This window comes from Rutidosis leptorrhynchoides, chromosome 9 (assembly GCF_046630445.1).
Source record: "Rutidosis leptorrhynchoides isolate AG116_Rl617_1_P2 chromosome 9, CSIRO_AGI_Rlap_v1, whole genome shotgun sequence".
Classification (NCBI taxonomy): domain Eukaryota; kingdom Viridiplantae; phylum Streptophyta; class Magnoliopsida; order Asterales; family Asteraceae; genus Rutidosis; species Rutidosis leptorrhynchoides.
The window spans coordinates 315,736,311-315,755,805 of NC_092341.1; the positions used below are offsets into that span (position 1 = coordinate 315,736,311).

At 36.8% G+C, this 19,495-nt stretch overlaps 2 protein-coding genes across 2 annotated transcripts; both read left to right on the plus strand.

Annotated features, from left to right (window-relative positions):
- Nucleotides 1–919: 919 nt before the first annotated feature.
- Nucleotides 920–2,376, plus strand: LOC139869005 (caffeic acid 3-O-methyltransferase-like). The gene is made up of 2 exons (XM_071857341.1): nucleotides 920–940; nucleotides 2,080–2,376. The coding sequence occupies exons 1-2, from the start codon at nucleotides 920–922 to the stop codon at nucleotides 2,374–2,376; spliced, it is 318 nt and encodes a 105-aa protein (XP_071713442.1).
- Nucleotides 2,377–13,139: 10,763 nt separating this feature from the next.
- LOC139869006 (caffeic acid 3-O-methyltransferase-like) lies at nucleotides 13,140–14,594 on the plus strand. The gene is made up of 2 exons (XM_071857342.1): nucleotides 13,140–13,160; nucleotides 14,298–14,594. Exons 1-2 carry the CDS (start codon nucleotides 13,140–13,142, stop codon nucleotides 14,592–14,594), a joined length of 318 nt encoding a protein of 105 aa, XP_071713443.1.
- Nucleotides 14,595–19,495: the final 4,901 nt, after the last annotated feature.

A 19,495-nucleotide genomic window follows, 5' to 3' on the forward strand; every position in this document is an offset into this window, starting at 1 on the left:
TTCTTCTTCATCTTCCTCCTCCCTTACAGCATCCCCTTCAGGAATGGGAGTATCATCAATAATTGTCTGTGTGGTAAAGGTAAGTTGCGAGTAAGACGACGATCGCATGGCGGTAAGCGGAGTAATTTCTGCAGAAGATTAAAAGTCACAGTGGTTAATTGGATAAATAAAGGGGAGCATCTTATTAAGCATATATAGCAAAAGTAAGCACTTACTATTCCTCCCAGCAAGAACACAAGCATAACCTTGTGTGACATCCCAATCCTGGCTTACAGATGTCAACGAAAGCATGTGTTCCCCATATTTAACGTCATTGATCTGTTCAGCTTTAATTCTCTTAAACAAAATGTTTTCCTTGTTCTTTAGTCTTGGAAAGGTAACTGATACGGTATGCAAATATTTACGCCAAACTCGAGCAGCTGAGTATTTATCATCAATTGCATCTTCATTTATAAAGATAAATGAAGCGTACCAATCATTGCTGGGATGATCAAGTGCAGGTCTCGGAAATCCATGAACTTTGTTGAATGTAAACCAACCTTTTTCGTGGGATGCTATACGTACCAAATGGAAAAATATCCGAACAGATGGCTCTATATTCCTTGCGTGGCAATACATTTCAAAAATAAGAATTTTTCGAATTGATGCTGGTTCGAATTGACCAACGGAAACACCGTAGAACTTGCAAACTTCTAAGAAGAATGGCGAAAATGGCAGTCGCAAACAAAAATTGAAAATTGAATGTCCATAAATAGCAACCTTGCCAGGGGGTGGTGAGCAGGCTCTAGCATTAGTTGCAGGAATTATTGGTTCAACACCAGCTAATCTAGGAAAACGTTGCAGTAGCTCGCCCAAATATTTCTCATTTACTCTGCTATGAATAGCTGTAACATCCTTTATGGATGCCATTAAAGTTTTAATGAAACAGGGAGTAAAGAAGGTATAGATGGTAAAAGATGAACACTATAGAAGGAAGCTGTAAAAGTGAATGATCGATTAGGGTTTGTGGTGGTTAAAAAGGAAAAAGATATAACAGCTGTGATAGGTGGTGATTTTGGGGGTTTTATTTTCAACCACACACGTGTAAGGACACGATTAAAAAGCGAGTACATCGAAATGCCTCTTTACAGCTAGAGGCGCGTGGGGTATTATAGCCATGCAAAAAGCAATCATCACAATGTCAGTAAATTTCGCCTATCATTTAATGCCTGTAATGTGCTCCCCGATGCAAAAGGGAAACGTGAAGACTTGGTTGGGATGTGTTATCAAAAGTTTAACAACTTAATCATTTTTCAAACGCTTAAGTCATTAAATTGGGGGACTTAATGGTGTATCCTATCGTATACACGCATAAAAGGTACAATGGTTGCATAAAAGTAGCATCAGGAAGACTGGAAACAACAGTTTTGTTTAATTATCCGTCCAGCATTCTCCGCTGTACAGGTTGCTCCATCATGCGTAAACCCTGAAGGCCGCCTAGCGCGTAAGCCCTAGACGGAGAACGCCACTTTCAGCATAAATTTCGGATCACAAGTAACAGAACGTATCATCAACTGACACGTGTCCCCGAACAATCCGGTGGATCTGACACTATAAATAGACCCCTTGGTTCGTCATTTTACAGAGTTCAGACATTCTGACAAATTTGTGAGCAGAGACTTCACCTCTCTCTCTCTCTCTAGCACTTTCTCTCACTAGAAGTCATCCGGCTAGTAATTTTACGCTCTACGGATGACAGATTGATTAAGCCACCCCACAAGTTTCTATACTTGTGAACCGGGTCTGCAGGGATTATTTCTCAAGGGCAAACATCAATCGGCAACACTCGCCCACCTAAAGCTAGATTACTTCTAGTATCGTGTTGACACACTAAGCCTTACCTCATAAGGAAATAGGTGTTAACAGTATATATATTTGTTGTTCCACGTTCATCTAATAAACTTGTAAAGATTTATACTGAAATATATTTATAATTAACCACCTACTAAGGTATCTTGACATACATGGTTACCAATAGTTCAAAGGCTTTTTTTGTATTCTAATGAACATTTTGTTAATCAATCGCACACGAAACAACAGTGGATCCTTCACAACTGGAGTGATGATCGTTGTTTGACGCTACTAAAAAATTGCTACAAGGCTTTACCGGACGACGGAAAGATTATTAGCGTAGAGGCAATTCTTCCATTCGTGCCGAACACTAGCCCCATTGACAAATTCAACATGCATATTGATGCGGCCATGATGACACACAATCCTGGAGGAAAGGAGCGCACCGAGGATGAGTTTCTTACATTAGCTAAAGGCGCTGGGTTCACAGGGATCAAAAAGGCTTGCTTTGCTAGCGCATTATGGGTTATGGAGTTCTATAAGTAATATCATCGATCTAGACTCAGATTAAAACGTGTACTTCAATTCACGTCTTCTATATCTTAAATACAAGCTTGTTTTTCAAGTATGTAGATGGGTTTTAACCCATCAATGTAGTTAAGGAGTTATGGTTTATAACACTTGGATATTAATTTTCATAAAATTTCATATATGTACTATATGCCAAACGTTTACATACTAAAACAAGAAGCATGTTGGAACTTGGATGGTGGTCATTAGCAAACATTGAGTTGAAAATAGTACTTGCATGGAATACATGTGTGTTAGTGGTAGTCAAATTTGAGTATTAAATAAAATGTGTATGAGACGGTGCACAAAAGAGAAATTATCACATAATAATGAAAGTTGATACATACAATCAACAAAAGTGTTTGTTCGTGAATCGTATGTATTATAGAGTTTATATATTATTGAAAATATCGAATAAAGTACTCCGTATATTAAATTTTTAAAAAATTATGACGTTGGTTTCTGTAGTTTGTTTATATTTTCATCACAAAACCTAAACTTTGTTTTTCGCATCGTTGGCACTTATGTTTTGCTTAAGTTTTGTGGTTGGTACCCCATGATAACGTCCGTTAGATTTTAAGGTTAACACCTCACATGTGCAGATCTGGAAAGTTCATCAACATCAACAATGGAAAGTTCATCAACAATAACATAATACATTAACTATATTTACAGTTATAAATCATCATTACGTCAACTGAGATATCGATCGAATCACCCAAATAGCAAATCTCTTCCGTGTAGTCTAAAAAATCTACATCAACAGTACAGAGAATTGAATCGTAGACAATCAATGTCGTACCATACATTTCATATTTGCGTTCATATTTATTGCTTTGATCCCTTTTGTTTATACCCAATACGAAAATCGGTAACAATATTTAAACAACGAGCGTTTAAATATAATAGATCACCAATTGTGCTGAAGAAATCCTCTAGTGTAACAGCTGACCTGATTTACAGTTGTAGCTCGCGACGCGCACTATTTTTATGCGCCGCACAAATTGGCCAGAAATGAATGGATGTTCTGTAAATAATTAAATAAGATGACGGACCTTTATGCAATATTTCATGGTCGATTTTGGAGACATGAAAACAGATCTAAGTCTGTCATTTTATTCATTTCATCTCAAACAAACACATATTTAGAGTGAGGAAGTAAATTTTAGATATAGAGCTTAATCTTGTGAAGAAGGAGGCTACTATCACTTGATTTGGAGCTTAATCCAAGTGTTGCAAGCTTCCTAGTTTGTTTTGGTTGCTAAGGTATAACTTAAATCCGAATTTATGTTGTTTAATTTCTAGTTGGGTTAAGGTTTGGGTTAATGTTGAGTCTAAAACCCAATTTCTTGTGAAATTAGGGTTCTTGGTGTGTAATTTAAGGGTGTAAACCCTAAATTGAAACCTAGTGTTTTGGATGACGAATTTGTAAGATTAAAAGCTTGTAAGTGCTAGTGTAATCACTGGAACTTGTAAAAATTAGTGTTTGTAGAATTGAATCAAGTAGTTGTAAACTTGATTTTGAGTCTTGACTTGAAAAATGGGTAAAAGTGGGTTTTGTGTAAAATTGGTACTTTAAGTACTTATTTTGTGTTTAAATGGTGAAGTTGAAACTTAATCCGTAGTTATTAGTGATTAAGTGTGTTTGGGTCAAGGTCTTGGCCTAGCCTTGGTGTTCAAGTGCAAATGGGTTAAAATTGCACTTGGGAGTTTTGGGTTGTAGAAGCTATAGTTAATTATAGCTCGTTGTGTGAAATGTAATAGGTGTTTACATGTCGATTAGAGGAAGAGCAAGCTTGAGATTTCATTTATCCGATAATCAAGGTGAGTGGAATAGTTCTATGTGTACGTATATAATTTGTTTGCTTGCGGGTGAAGTGGCGAGTGGTATCCGCGCATAAGGATTTACTCTTCTTTGGCCACTTGATGCAAAGTGGTAAGTGTTATCCGTAAGGATTCACTTTTCGTTGGCCACGTTTGCAATTGTGATATGTGGTGAGTGTTATTCGTAAGAATACACTCTTCGTTTGCCACATGGTGCGGTGGAATGTGGTAAGTGTCACCCGAAGGGTTTCACTTTTCTTGGGCCACATTCGTGTTATGTATGTGGTAAGTTCCATTCGTAAAAATTCACTTTTCGTCGGCTACATACATGGGATGAATAATGTTATATCATATGAATAGGAAATATCATGTTTTTGTATATATCGTGTTTTAAAATATTCAACGTAAACATATGTTGGTATTTTGTACATAAATATCATCTGATACTACAAATAGGTACCAAGAAATGTATATCCAAAAGCATTTGCCGAAACACGTTGTTCGAATTCTTTCTAGTTGAGTCTGTTGTCTCTAAAATAATCGACATAAGGCGTAATTTATTACATCTTAAAAATTTCAGTTGTAATCTACGACCACGTACGTAAACATATTAACATCACGTAACTCTAAACCTACGATCACACATTGATCGAGAATGGAAAAGACGACTTACAACATACTAACTTATGATACAAAGTTGGATCCACGTTCATTGAATCAACTATACGGTATGATACAAAGTTGGATACATGTTCATTGGATAAATTATGAATTCGAACATGAAAGCTTTTTCTTAGAGTTCTAAGAGGTTGGACGACGTATTGAAATAAAGGTTACGAGTGTATGTATAGATTAAATCTGCTTTAATATACTCGGTGTTGTAAATGACTAAAATGCCTTTGTATGCATCTCACGTGATGCACAATAACATAATGGTGGGGATTTAATGCCCTGATACATTCAAGACGAAACACACAATATTTTCTGATATTAGGTCATTCACGTTAAAGAATATTTTAGGTTAATCTATGAAATTGTTTGCAAACATTAAGGACTAACGTGTATTTTTTGTCTAATCAAAAGTGAATAAAGTAAGGTATAATATAGGGATACAAAAAAATAAGTTGATTATTGAAAAACGTATAACTGTTTTCGTTATACAAGTGTGGGATTGTGTATTGTCGTTATACAAGTGTGGGATTGGGTATTGTTGTTGTTGTTGTTGTATAACTGTTTTCGTTAATTGAGCATGTATGTTTTAACTAATGGTACATATATATGTATATGTATATGTATAAGAATATTTTAATGTATATGTGAAACAAAAAAATATATTAATTTAATAATTTATAAAAATATATTAATTTAATAATTTATATCTTCACAATTCTTATTTTTAATAATATTATAATAGTTTATAGTGTATATGTATAAAGATATATACGTTAATAGATGCATAATTCTAGTAAATATGTGTATATTTTTTATTTGTATTTTGTATTTCGGGTGATAAATGGATATATCCGTGGATGATATTCATTGGTTGGCTGGAGTTAAAAAAAAATAAAAAATAAAAAGGAAAGACAATTAAGGTCTTATGAGGAGTTCTATTCATAGATATAATCCTTTTCATAGATATAATCCTATATGTATAAAGATGTACACGTTAATAGATACATATATTCTAGTAAATATGTGTATATTTATTTGTATTTTTGTATTTCGGGTGATAAATGAATATATCCGTGAATGATATTCATTCGTTGGTTGGAGTTTATAAAAATAAAATAAAATAAAAGGGAAAGACAACTAAGGTCTCCTAAGGAGTTACTATTCATAGATTTAGTTGATTGTAAAAAGCTTTTCTCAACTTTTCTCTAACTTGAAATTTGTGCCACTCTTCTTCTTACTTTTCTCATCTACTTTTTTTCTTTGAAAGCTTTACGGTCTAACCTCCCTTTCATATTATATTTCTCATTAAAATCTTATTATTATCAACATCATTATCTTCTGATCGTCACCTTCATTTATTAGCTTTAAAGCACCAACTGACTATGTTCTTCTTCTTGATCGTACCCGACGTTTTGTAAATTCCGGTCTTCCTCTCTTCTCTGGCCACCTGCATCTCGTCGGTGGTTCGACATGTTTATTTTTGTTTCTTACCTGCTTTTCTTCCTCTTTCCTCGATCCATCTGTTCCAAAGCTTTTCCGGTGGGTTTTAGCTTTTCCGTTGGCTTCATGGTCCTTTCTCTCATTTTCATGCGGCGAGTGGTAAGGTTTCAACCATTCCACTCTGAAACGTGGTGAACCTGGTCCACGAGCTTTGGATCTTGCGTTTTATCATTGATAAGCATTCTTCATGTTCTGGTCTTCACATGTGACGGAGGTCTCTTCCGGTGGCTTCCACTGAGCTGGTTACAGGCGATGAATACTTGTGTTCTGTGACTAGATTTATGCGATGACCGGAATTTTGGCCGGATTTCCGTCTTTTTGTACGGTTTAGGGATGCGATGGTGATTCTTCTTTCTTTCATATATTTTTTTTCTTCTTTCAGAAATGGCGATTTTGCTTCACCCTCTACTCACCTCCCTCTTGCTCGCTGGAGTCCGGCGATCTGGCCGTTTGTTTTGACGGGTAACTAGTGGACCTCTTATTGGTGGGGCTGATTTTCAGGTTTGTGTATGAGGCTGGCCAAGCCTGGTTGGTTTGGGCCTTGATTTGAGTTGGGCCTGTTTTCGGCTAGTTAGTTTGGGTTTTGTGTGGCTTGTTCGATGTTGTGGGCTTTAGGTTCGTTTGGCCCTTGGCAGTTTTGTTGGGTTCGATCCCGTTCGTTCCATCTTCCTCGTCACTGATTTCAGCTCGGAACGGTCCAGTGTTGTTGCCGCCTTAGTGACTTTAAGGTTGTTAAGCGCCAAAAGATTAGTCTCCTGGAGTAGTTTTCTCGGTTGGTGCCCGATCATTCGGTTGATTGGTCTTTAACAGGTTAGGGTTTTCGAGCTGATTGTTGGGTTTGCTTGGTTGTGCTGACTAATGGGGTTATGATTTAGGTTGTTGGTTGATGCACTCTCGAGGTAGGTGTTATATGCCTGATAGTGCTCCAAACGAACATATATTTAGTCGCAATATCATCCCAATATGTAAAGTTTTTAGTTGTAATTATTCTATTTTTTAAGTTGTAATCGTTTAAATAAATAAATGTGAAGACAAAGCACGAAGATTAAAGAATTGAAGAAAAAGTGCCACTAAAGCCTGAAAAGTGCCGCTAAAGCCATAGTACACTCAAAAGTGCCACTAAAAGTTAAATATCAAACGTGGGTGGCCAATCCAGTCATGGTTAGGAAGCCGGACAACTCAAGGCGGATGTGTGTGGATTTCACAGATATCAATAAAGCATGCCCAAAGGATAATTATCCTTTACCTGAAATTGATTGGAAGGTTGAATCATTGGCAGGATATCGATTTAAATGTTTCCTAGATGCAGCTAAGGGATATCATCAAATACCAATGGCTTTAAAAGATGAAGACAAAACGGCTTTTCACACTACGGAAGGCATATTCTGTTACATGAAAATGCCTTTTGGTTTAAAGAATGCAGGAGCAACATATCAACGACTTATTGATATGGCGTTTAAGGATCAAATTGGGCGTAATTTAGAAGCTTATGTTGATGACATTGTCATCAAAAGTCATACTGAAGAGAAGATGTTGCGAGATATACAAGAGACTTTTGCATCTCTACGAAAAATCAATATGAAATTAAATTCCAAGAAGTGCATGTTTGGTGTAGAAGAGGAAAAATTCTTAGGTCATATTGTCACAGAACGTGGTATTAAAGCTAATCCTAAGAAAATTCAAGCAATTGAAAACATGAAGTCGCCAACTAGCAAGAAAGATGTTCAACGATTGCATGGATGTCTAGCAGCATTAACAAGGTTCTTGTCCAGAGCAGCTGAAAAGTCGCTTCCATTCATGAAGGTGTTAAAAGGCTGTTTAAATAAAAAAAAGTTTTTGTGTGGACGGCGGAAGTCGAAAATTCATTCCAAGAGGTCAAGCAGTTGCTAAAAACGTTACCTACATTAACAGCACCAAAAGAAGGGGAAACCTTAATTTTGTACTTAGCTGTCTCAAAAGAAGCGATAAGTTCTGTCTTAATCGTAGAACGGAATGACGTGCAAATGCCTATATATTTTGTTAGCAAAGTGTTGCAGCTTAGTGAAACAAATTATCCACCACTTCACCGCATGGTTTATGCCCTTGTGCATACTGCACGACGTTTACGAAGATATTTTCAAGGTCATCCTATCTTAGTGTTAACAGATCAACCGTTGAAGCAAATACTCAGGCGTCCAGAATCATCTGGCCGTTTATCAAAATGGGCCATCGTGTTGGGGGAGTATGAAATCAATTTTGCTCCCCGGAATGCAGTTAAAGGACAAATTTTGGCAGATTTCCTCTTGGAAACAAATGAAAAAGTAGAGTATGACAACAAAATGGCACCACAACAGCATGTGTGGGAGTTACACACTGATGGAGCATCCAGTGAAGAGGGAACAGGTGCAGGACTAGTTTTAACAAGTCTAGACGGAGAAAAGTATACTTATGCATTGAAATTTTGTTTTTATGCTTCAAACAATGAAGCAGAATATGAGGCATTACTCTCCGGCCTCCGCATAGCGGTAGAAATGGGCATAACAAATTTACGAGCATATGTTGATTCTCAAATCGTCACCCAGCAGGTTAATGGAACGTTTGATGCAAGGGATACATCCATGAGGAAATATGTAAAGTTGGTGGAGGCAATTTCAAAGAAATTTGATAACCTTGAAGTCGTACGAATCCCTCAAAATAAGAACAAAAAGGCTGGCGTCTTGAGCAAGTTAGCTACTTTAACCTTTGATCATTTGTACAAACGAGTGTTGGTTGAAGAGCTTAAGGAGAAATCAATACATGAAAAACTAATTATGGCAATAGTTGAAGGTGCTAAGGAAACTTGGATGACTCCATATTTGAGATATTTGCATGACGGATGGTTACCTGTTGATAAGGCGGAAGCAAGAAGAATAAGAGTGACAGCACCAATGTATGAAATTATTAATGGTGTCCTTTATCGAAAATCTTACAATGGTCCGTTGTTAAGGTGTTTAACCGATGATGAAGCATTAAAGGTGGTCAAAGAAATGCACGAAGGAGTTTGTTCTCAACACTCCGGCTTCCGTACTGTGGCATCACGGATCATGCGACAAGGGTATTTTTGGCCTTCCCTTTATCGAGATGTTGCAGAAATCATAAAAACATATGAGAATTGTCAGAGGCATGGTACTATTCAGCGTCTTCCAAAGTATGACTTGATACCAGTGTCATCCGCTTGGCCGTTCTGCAAGTGGGCTATCGATATTGTGGGGCCATTCAATAGAAGCACTGGTAATGCTAAGTTCTTGGTGGTAGCAATTGATTTTTTCACGAAATGGGTTGAAGCAAAGGCTTTAGCAAAGATCACAGGAGAAAATGTCAAGAAGTTTGTCTGGCATGATATCGTGTGCTGTTATGGGGTGCCAAATGAAATAGTCAGTGATAACGGCAAGCAATTTGAAGAAAATCCATTTCGGAGTTAGTGTGAAGAGCTGGGCATAAAGCAAAACATTACATCTGTTGCTCATCCTCAAGCGAATGGACAAGTGGAGGTTACCAACAAAGAAATCGTTGCTGGCATTAAGGCACGGTTAGGATTGAGTCAAACTGGATGGGTGGACGAGCTGCCAAATGTGTTGTGGGCACACCGGACAACGTCAAAGCGGAGCACGGGGGAAACACCTTTCAGTCTAGTGTATGGTACAGAGGCAGTAATACCGGCCGAAATATGTGTGCCAACGCAACGCATTATGGCATTTGATGTTGAGGCTAATTCTGAAGCATTAAGGGAGAATCTCAACTTGTTGGAGGAAAGAAGGTTGATGGCCGCCATCCGGTAAGCAGATCACAAGCATAAAATGGAAAAATATTACAACAAGAAAGTGCAGCATGTGCAATTTGAAGTAGGTGATCTGGTGCTACGTGATAATGAGGCAAGCAGGCAAATCAAATTTGAAAAGCTAGCCCCAAAATGGGAAAGACCTTATAAGGTCACAAAAGTAAATCAGAATGGATCATACATGCTTGATGCGCCTTCCGGCGAGCAATACGAAAGAGCTTGGAATGCAATGAATTTAAAGAAAGTTTACGCGTAGCACTATATGCATGAACATCTTGATCAACTGTCAAATGCATGAGATACAGTCATAAATGTAAAAATTTCTTTAAGAATATGAATAATAGCAATTATTCTTATGGCAATATTTTACATAAATTTTATCCGGCCAAGGATTTTTTAGCCCATGTGTCACATAGCTGTGTGTCATCCCTACCCGCAGAAAAAAAGATAGCCTTTCGGTGGTAGAAGTGCAATCATACTCAAAATGGTTGTATCGATAGTGAGACATGTAGAATTCACTAAAACATCAATGTCATGACACAACTTATATGCACAAAATGCAGAGCAAAACGGATAATGGACCATGGCGTCCAGCAAAATATTTAAAGGCGAAAATAATTCATAACTTTTCCTCACGAGTTTCATGACGGAAAGCGTATAACGGATAATATAATTTCAATGTTTACAAGCATAACGGTTGCAAAGTGCAATATCAATATCTTGTGCATTGTTCACTCCAAAAATCTTACTAAATTACAGCGCCTTTCTAATAATTACAACCAAGTACAATATTAAATGTTATGCAAAGCATATGTATACAAACATAGTATTTCATTCATCTTGAGGAGTATAATTCATTACATCGTCTATTGTTACATTTGGTTTTTTACAAAGATTTTCAAGATCAGCAAACTTCATATTTTCTATCAGTGCACCAGCTGCATCAGCTTCTTTCATGGCGTTTTCATTAATCTTCGATGTAATAACAACAGGCATTGGATTTGGCAATTCTGGCAGTTTTCTTTTCATAAAGTTGAAAAAACTTAGTCGTTCAGCAGACTTCGCAAGACGGACGAACTCGCGTATCCTGTGAGACAGAGCTTGACAATTAAAGATACGCTCTACAAGGGCAGGGATCCCAGCTATCATACATCTTTCATTCTCCTCTTTAGTTTTAAGCTGTTCTTTCAGCGCGTTATTCTGCTCAAGTATTTTTTCATTCTCCTTTACTAGTTCATCAATTTTGCTCAAGTGTTGCTTTTCTCTGGAGGATAGTTCTTTGACTTATTCCTTATACTCCACCCTCTGTTTGTTGCTATTATCATAAAGCCTCTTCATCGTATCATATTACCTCTTTAAGGATGTAGCTACTTGTTCAGTCTTGACTACCTTTTCTTTTTCAGCAGATAGTTCCTTATTTGTGGTGATTTCATTGCTTTGCAACTCAGATAGGCGTTGAAGGTCATTTAACCCAGAAGCAATGTTAAGAATGATACTTTGTGCCTTAACCTTCTTAGCATCTGCATCAGATAGGCTGCTAAAAAATTGGGCTAGTGAAGGACACACCATGGCATTCAAAAAATTCATGAAATCCTCGTAAGAGTGTGGTGGTCCCTTTAAAAAGGAGGAAAGTATATTTGTATCAAGATTGGGAAGCATAATTTGTTTCTGAGAAGAACTAGTCCCAGCTCCTTGTTGAGCGGATGACGGAGGATTTTGACCAGTTCTTCTTCTCTTGGCAGAAGGTAGAAGAGTCACTAATGTAGTGTCTTGGCGTGATGCGCTAGCTGTTGGAGATAAAGGGAAATTGTTACTTATAAAAGAGTTCCAATATGCTTCACAAGATTTCAAGGGTGGCATAATGTATAAAGAAGGGTCTGGATTATAAAATCCACCAGTACTGAGCCTAAAAGAAAACAAATACAGGTTGTGGTCTGGTATTTTACTAAATTCAGTGTTATCATTCTCATTACCCGAGGCACGACGTTCCCTAGAAGCAACTCGGTTCATACCTATGTCTTCTACTTCTTCTTCTTCATCTTCCTCCTCCCTTACAGCATCCCCTTCAGGAATGGGAGTATCATCAATAATTGTCTGTGTGGTAAAGGTAAGTTGCGAGTAAGACGACGATCGCATGGCGGTAAGCGGAGTAATTTCTGCAGAAGATTAAAAGTCACAGTGGTTAATTGGATAAATAAAGCGGAGCATCTTATTAAGCATATATAGCAAAAGTAAGCACTTACTCTTCCTCCCAACAAGAACACAAGCATAACCTTGTGTGATATCCCAATCCTGGCTTACAGATGTCAACGAAAGCATGTGTTCCCCATATTTAACGTCATTGATATGTTCAGCTTTAATTCTCTTAAACAAAATGTTTTCCTTGTTCTTTAGTCTTGGAAAGGTAACTGATACGGTATGCAAATATTTACGCCAAACTCGAGCAGCTGAGTATTTATCATCAATTGCATCTTCATTTATAAAGATAAATGAAGCGTACCAATCATTGCTGGGATGATCAATTGCAGGTCTCGGAAATCCATGAACTTTGTTGAATGTAAACCAACCTTTTTCGTGGGATGCTATACGTACCAAATGGAAAAATATCCGAACAGATGGCTCTATATTCCTTGCGTGGCAATACATTTCAAAAATAAGAATTTTTTGAATTGATGCTGGTTCGAATTGACCAACGGAAACACGGTAGAACTTGCAAACTTCTAAGAAGAATGGCGTAAATGGCAGTCGCAAACAAAAATTGAAAATTGAATGGCCATAAATAGCAACCTTGCCAGGGGGTGGTGAGCAGGCTCTAGCATTAGTTGCAGGAATTATTGGTTCAACACCAACTAATCTAGGAAAACGTTGCAGTAGCTCGCCCAAATATTTCTCATTTACTCTGCTATGAATAGCGGTAACATCCTTTATGGATGCCATTAAAGTTTTAATGAAACAGGGAGTAAAGAAGGTATTGATGGTAAAAGATGAACACTGTAGAAGGAAGCTGTAAAAGTGAATGATCGATTAGGGTTTGTGGTGGTTAAAAAGGAAAAAGATATAACAGCTGTGATCGGTGGTGATTTTGGGGGATTTATTTTCAACCACACACTTGTAAGGACACGATTAAAAAGCGAGTACATCGAAATGCCTCTTTACAGCTAGAGGCGCGTGGGGTATTATAACCATGCAAAAAGCAATCATCACAATGTCAGTAAATTTCGCCTATCATTTAATGCCTGTAATGTGCTCCCCGATGCAAAAGGGAAACGTGAAGACTTGGTTGGGATGTGTTATCAAAAGTTTAACAACTTAATCATTTTTCAAACGCTTAAGTCATTAAACTGGGGGACTTAATGGTGTATCCTATCGTATACACACATAAAAGGTACAATGGTTGCATAAAAGTTGCATCAGGAAGACTGGAAACAACAGTTTTGTGGAATTATCCGTCCAGCGTTCTCCGCTGTACAGGTTGCTCCATCATGCGTAAACCCTGAAGGCCGCCTAGCGCGTAAGCCCTAGACGGAGAACGCCACTTTCAGCATAAATTTCGGATCACAAGTAACAGAACGTATCATCAACTGACACGTGTCCCCGAACAATCCGGTGGATCTGACACTATAAATAGACCCCTTGGGTCGTCATTTTACAGAGTTCAGACATTCTGACAAATTTGAGACCAGAGACTTCACCTCTCTCTCTCTCTAGCACTTTCTCTCACTAGAAGTCATCGGGCTAGTAATTTTACGCTCTACGGATGACAGATTGATTAAGCCACCCCACAAGTTTCTATACTTGTGAACCGGGTCTGCAGGGATTATTTCCCAAGGGCAAACATCAATCGGCAACACTCGCCCACCTAAAGCTAGATTACTTCTAGTATCGTGTTGGCACACTAAGCCTTACCTCATAAGGAAATAGGTGTTAACAGTATATATATTTGTTGTTCCACGTTCATCTAATAAACTTGTAAAGATTTATACTGAAATATATTTATAATTAACCACCTACTAAGGTATCTTGACATACATGGTTACCAATAGTTCAAAGGCTTTTTTTGTATTCTAATGAACATTTTGTTAATCAATCGCACACGAAACAACAGTGGATCCTTCACAACTGGAGTGATGATCGTTGTTTGACGCTACTAAAAAATTGCTACAAGGCTTTACCGGACGACGGAAAGATTATTAGCGTAGAGGCAATTCTTCCATTCGTGCCGAACACTAGCCCCATTGACAAATTCAACATGCATATTGATGCGGCCATGATGACACACAATCCTGGAGGAAAGGAGCGCACCGAGGATGAGTTTCTTACATTAGCTAAAGGCGCTGGGTTCACAGGGATCAAAAAGGCTTGCTTTGCTAGCGCATTATGGGTTATGGAGTTCTATAAGTAATATCATCGATCTAGACTCAGATTAAAACGTGTACTTCAATTCACGTCTTCTATATCTTAAATACAAGCTTGTTTTTCAAGTATGTAGATGGGTTTTAACCCATCAATGTAGTTAAGGAGTTATGGTTTATAACACTTGGATATTAATTTTCATAAAATTTCATATATGTACTATATGCCAAACGTTTACATACTAAAACAAGAAGCATGTTGGAACTTGGATGGTGGTCATTAGCAAACATTGAGTTGAAAATAGTACTTGCATGGAATACATGTGTGTTAGTGGTAGTCAAATTTGAGTATTAAATAAAATGTGTATGAGACGGTGCACAAAAGAGAAATTATCACATAATAATGAAAGTTGATAGATACAATCAACAAAAGTGTTTGTTCGTGAATCGTATGTATTAGAGAGTTTATATATTATTGAAAATATCGAATAAAGTACTCCGTATATTAAATTTAGAAAAAATTATGACGTTGGTTTCTGTAGTTTGTTTATATTTTCATTACAAAACCTAAACTTTGTTTTTCGCATCGTTGGCACTTATGTTTTGCTTAAGTTTTGTGGTTGGTACCCCATGATAACGTCCGTTAGATTTTAAGGTTAACACCTCACATATGCAGATCTGGAAAGTTCATCAACATCAACAATGGAAAGTTCATCAACAATAACATAATACATTAACTATATTTACAGTTATAAATCATCATTACGTCAACTGAGATATCGATCGAATCACCCAAATAGCAAATCTCTTCCGTGTAGTCTAAAAAATCTACATCAACAGTACAGAGAATTGAATCGTAGACAATCAATGTCGTACCATACATTTCATATTTGCGTTCATATTTATTGCTTTGATCCCTTTTGTTTATACCCAATACGAAAATCGGTAACAATATTTAAACAACGAGCGTTTAAATATAATAGATCACCAATTGTGCTGAAGAAATCCTCTAGTGTAACAGCTGACCTGATTTACAGTTGTAGCTCGCGACGCGCACTATTTTTATGCGCCGCACAAATTGGCCAAAAATGAATGGATGTTCTGTAAATAATTAAATAAGATGACGGACCTTTATGCAATATTTCATGGTCGATTTTGGAGACCTGAAAACAGATCTAAGTCTGTCATTTTATTCATTTCATCTCAAACAAACACCTATTTAGAGTGAGGAAGTAAATTTTAGATATAGAGCTTAATCTTGTGAAGAAGGAGGCTACTATCACTTGATTTGGAGCTTAATCCAAGTGTTGCAAGCTTCCTAGTTTGTTTTGGTTGCTAAGGTATAACTTAAATCCGAATTTATGTTGTTTAATTTCTAGTTGGGTTAAGGTTTGGGTTAATGTTGAGTCTAAAACCCAATTTCTTGTGAAATTAGGGTTCTTGGTGTGTAATTTAAGGGTGTAAACCCTAAATTGAAACCTACGCTGTATTCTCGAGTTTATTTTTCAGCGAAAAAGAGTGGAAAAGAAAGGGGATGAGTGTGTTTTACTATCCTCCCTAATCCGTCCAAATATGGGCGGAGAGTGTTGTTAATAAAATATAACTGTACTATCCTTTCTAATCCGCTACTCTCTTTTCCTTTCCACTTAAAATAAAAACTCGAGAATCACTGTTATTTTTTAATCTGTCGGTTTCCTTTCCTTTCTGTTATAAAAAAAACTCGAGAATGCAGTGCTAGTGTTTTGGATGACGAATTTGTAAGATTAAAAGCTTGTAAGTGCTAGTGTAATCACTGGAACTTGTAAAAATTAGTGTTTGTAGAATTGAATCAAGTAGTTGTAAACTTGATTTTGAGTCTTGACTTGAAAAATGGGTAAAAGTGGGTTTTGTGTAAAATTGGTACTTTAAGTACTTATTTTGTGTTTAAATGGTGAAGTTGAAACTTAATCCGTAGTTATTAGTGATTAAGTGTGTTTGGGTCAAGGTCTTGGCCTACCCTTGTTGTTCAAGTGCAAATGGGTTAAAATTGCACTTGGGAGTTTTGGGTTGTAGAAGCTATAGTTGATTATAGCTCGTTGTGTGAAATGTAATAGGTGTTTACATGTCGATTAGAGGAAGAGCAAGCTTGAGATTTCATTTATCCGATAATCAAGGTGAGTGGAATAGTTCTATGTGTACGTATATAATTTGTTTGCTTGCGGGTGAAGTGGCTAGTGGTATCCGCGCATAAAGATTTACTCTTCTTTGGCCACTTGATGCAAAGTGGTAAGTGTTATCCGTAAGGATTCACTTTTCGTTGGCCACGTTTGCGATTGTGATATGTGGTGAGTGTTATTCGTAAGAATACACTCTTCGTTTGCCACATGGTGCGGTGGAATGTGGTAAGTGTCACCCTAAGGGTTTCACTTTTCTTGGGCCACATTCGTGTTATGTATGTGGTAAGTTCCATTCGTAAAAATTCACTTTTCGTCGGCTACATACATGGGATGAATAATGTGATATCATATGAATAGGAAATATCATGTTTTTATATATATCGTGTTTTAAAATATTCAACGTAAACATATGTTGGTATTTTGTACATAAATATCATCTGATACTACAAATAGGTACCAAGAAATGTATATCCAAAAGCATTTGCCGAAACACGTTGTTCGAATTCTTTCTAGTTGAGTCTGTTGTCTCTAAAATAATCGACATAAGGCGTAATTTATTACATCTTAAAAATTTCAGTTGTAATCTACGACCACGTACGTAAACATATTAACATCACGTAACTCTAAACCTACGATCACACATTGATCGAGAATGGAAAAGACGACTTACAACATACTAACTTATGATACAAAGTTGGATCCACGTTCATTGAATCAACTATACGGTATGATACAAAGTTGGATACATGTTCATTGGATAAATTATGAATTCGAACATGAAAGCTTTTTCTTAGAGTTCTAAGAGGTTGGACGACGTATTGAAATAAAGGTTACGAGTGTATGTATAGATTAAATCTGCTTTAATATACTCGGTGTTGTAAATGACTAAAATGCCCTTGTATGCATCTCACGTGATGCACAATAACATAATGGTGGGGATTTAATGCCCTGATACATTCAAGATGAAACACACAATATTTTCTGATATTAGGTCATTCACGTTAAAGAATATTTTAGGTTAATCTATGAAATTGTTTGCAAACATTAAGGACTAACGTGTATTTTTTGTCTAATTAAAAGTGAATAAAGTAAGGTATAATATAGGGATACAAAAAAATAAGTTGATTATTGAAAAACGTATAACTGTTTTCGTTAATTGAGCATGTATGTTTTAACTAATGGTACATATATATGTATATGTATTTGTATAAGAATATTTTAATGTATATGTGAAACAAAAAAATATATTAATTTAATAATTTATAAAAATATATTAATTTAATAATTTATATCTTCACAATTCTTATTTTTAATAATATTATAGTGTATATGTATAAAGATATATACGTTAATAGATGCATATATTCTAGTAAATATGTGTATATTTTTTATTTGTATTTTGTATTTCGGGTGATAAATGGATATATCCGTGGATGATATTCATTGGTTGGTTGGAGTTAAAAAAAAAATAAAAAATAAAAATGAAAGACAATTAAGGTCTCATGAGGAGTTCTATTCATATATATAATCCTATATGTATAAAGATGTACACGTTAATAGATACATATATTCTAGTAAATATGTGTATATTTATTTGTATTTTTGTATTTCGGGTGATAAATGAATATATCCGTGAATGATATTCATTCGTTGGTTGGAGTTTATAAAAATAAAATAAAATAAAAGGGAAAGACAACTAAGGTCTCCTAAGGAGTTACTATTCATAGATTTAGTTGATTGTAAAAAGCTTTTCTCAACTTTTCTCTAACTTGAAATTTGTGCCACTCTTCTTCTTACTTTTCTCATCTACTTTTTTTCTTCGATAGCTTTACGGTCTAACCTCCCTTTCATATTATATTTCTCATCAAAATCTTATTATTATCAACATCATTATCTTCTGATCGTCACCTTCATTTATTAGCTTTAAAGCACCAATTGACTATGTTCTTCTTCTTGATCGTACCCGACGTTTTGTAAATTCCGGTCTTCCTCTCTTCTCTGGCCACCTGCATCTCGTCGGTGGTTCGACATGTTTATTTTTGTTTCTTACCTGCTTTTCTTCCTCTTTCCTCTATCCATCTGTTCCAAAGCTTTTCCGGTGGGTTTTAGCTTTTCTGTTGGCTTCATGGTCCTTTCTCTCATTTTCATGCGGCGAGTGGTAAGGTTTCAACCATTCCACTCCGAAACGTGGTGAACCTGGTCCACGAGCTTTGGATCTTGCGTTTTATCATTGATAAGCATTCTTCATGTTCTGGTCTTCACGTGTGACGGAGGTCTCTTCCGGTGGCTTCCCCTGAGCTGGTTACAGGCGATGAACACTTGTGTTCTGTGACTAGATTTATGCGATGACTGTAACACCCTAGGCAAATCCCACATCGCCCATGGACATGAGTGATCATGAGATTATAAGGTAATACTCACGCTTAAATGACACAACGCGTTTTGGGATCACATGCTGAGTAGAAGTGCGAGTACGTTGTGGTTAAGCGTGCTCGGGCAAGAGCACTACCAGGATGGGTGACCTCCTGGGAAAGTGCTTCTCGTGTGTGGTCGCCAAGAAAAAGCCGTGCGCCTGCGGGCAAAGCGGACAATATTGTGGTCATGTTAAGCTGGGGTGTTACAGAATGGTATCAGAGCCACTCATGTGCCGTTGGGGATGGTGGGGCAAACCTCATCGAGGATGATGAGTCCCTAAGGGGGGGTGAATGTAACACCCTAGGCAAATCCCACATCGCCCATGGACATGAGTGATCATGGGATTATAAGGTAATACTCACGCTTAAATGACACAACGC

Coding starts and splice junctions, on each gene's coding strand:
- LOC139869005 (XM_071857341.1), top strand. CDS start 920: ATGAAACAGGGAGTAAAGAAG. Junction 941..2,079: donor TGAAACAGGGAGTAAAGAAG/GTATAGATGGTA, acceptor ACGAAACAACAG/TGGATCCTTCACAACTGGAG.
- LOC139869006 (XM_071857342.1), top strand. CDS start 13,140: ATGAAACAGGGAGTAAAGAAG. Junction 13,161..14,297: donor TGAAACAGGGAGTAAAGAAG/GTATTGATGGTA, acceptor ACGAAACAACAG/TGGATCCTTCACAACTGGAG.